Below are 1,362 nucleotides of genomic sequence, written 5' to 3' on the forward strand. Positions count from 1 at the left end.
CAGGGAAGTCCCCACACTCTCCTGCACTTGCAGCACCCCCTGCAGTCTGATCTCCAACTGCCCCAGTGAGTTCATCCCACCAGTCACCTGGCCTCACCCTACAGCAGCTTCGCATCACGTGGAAAATAAAGTCCAGACTCCCCCCTCCTCCCCTGCCCAGGCCTTCGTGCCCTTGCATGGTCTGCCCCTGCCTGCTTCTGTGGCCTCATCGTCCGTCGCTTACCCTGCTCCAGCCGCACTGGCCGTGGACATCCACACTGCTCTCACCTGCAGGCCTTTGCACATGCCGTTCCTCCCCCAGATCCTCCCTTGTGTTCAATACAGATGGAGTTTCTCCTTGGCCCCATCTGAAGGGACACCTCCTACCTGACGTCCTTCATCCCATTCTTTTGTTTCCTTGTCTTCTCAGCAGGTCTCTTCCAGCTGCCCACTTCCTAGAGAATGGTAGCGCTGGGTGGGGCCACTTCATGGCCAGCTCAGGGCTTGGGAGGTGTTAGGTTTGAATGGCTGAACCACCCCACAGCCCTTCAGTAGAGCCCGAGATGAATGGCCATCGACTGGGAAAGTAATCAGTACTGGTGCTTTTGGAGAGAGGCGAAGCCAGGTCCGGCTCCAGGGTCCCATGCTCTGAGTTGGGGGTTGGGGCTTGAGGGAGGAGCTGGGCTGACCGTGTTCCCTTTCTGTCACCACCTATAGTTATCCCCCTGTCACCCATAGGTCACTGAGGCTCAGAGAGGTTCATAAGCAAATCGGATGCCCCGGAGCAAATTCAGGGTTCAAGCTGAAGACTGCTTGACTCTAGACAACCCTCTTCCCCGCTTTCAATGGCTGTGTTTCTGCGGCTTTTTGCTGTCTCTGCAAGCTTGGTCCCTGAGATGTGGAGAGGGTGTGACCAGGGCTGATGCATCATCATTGTTGGGGGCGTGGTTTGCTCAAGTTCTGTGTGGATGGGTAGAAGATGCACAGACCTGGGTTGGCACCCACGCCCACCTCTTGCCCACTGCTGGCCTTGGGCCGGATCTTCCAGCTCCCCAGTGCTCCCACAGAGCCTCTCTGTGGGGGTTAAGATGAGAAGCCCTTGACTGGGAGGGGAACCAGTGCTGTGTGGTGAGCCTGGGGCCACCTTCCTTCCAAGTTGAGCTGGGGGACGTGGCCAGCTGACTGTGCGTCCCTCCCCCGGCCAGGAGGCAGTCCGGGTCCTTCCTCAGCACCGGCTGGTTCACTATGATTCTCGCCCTGGAGCTGTGTGAGGAGATCGTGGTCTACGGGATGGTCAGCGACAGCTACTGCAGGTCAGGCCAGCCAGGAGCCAGGTGGTGGGGGGGGACACCATGTTCGGGCCCTATGCTGAGGGTGTGTGGG

At 58.9% G+C, this 1,362-nt stretch overlaps 1 protein-coding gene across 3 annotated transcripts in view; it reads left to right on the forward strand.

The window, feature by feature from the left end:
* Positions 1-1,362, forward strand: part of ST6GALNAC4 (ST6 (alpha-N-acetyl-neuraminyl-2,3-beta-galactosyl-1,3)-N-acetylgalactosaminide alpha-2,6-sialyltransferase 4) — a 9,443-nt gene that overhangs the window by 6,195 nt on the left and 1,886 nt on the right. The window contains exon 5 of one of the 3 annotated variants that reach the window (XM_010856884.1): positions 1,185-1,292. The exons of 1 other annotated variant lie outside the window; for it this stretch is intronic. In XM_010856884.1, the coding sequence (XP_010855186.1) occupies positions 1,185-1,292 (108 nt within the window). Of the gene's footprint in view, positions 1-1,184 lie in introns of all 3 variants that reach the window. One more of the 3 variants, XM_010856886.1, reaches the window with a different exon arrangement.

Source organism: Bison bison, unplaced genomic scaffold, assembly GCF_000754665.1.
Source record: "Bison bison bison isolate TAMUID 2011002044 unplaced genomic scaffold, Bison_UMD1.0 scf7180017864375, whole genome shotgun sequence".
In the NCBI taxonomy this organism is placed as follows: domain Eukaryota; kingdom Metazoa; phylum Chordata; class Mammalia; order Artiodactyla; family Bovidae; genus Bison; species Bison bison.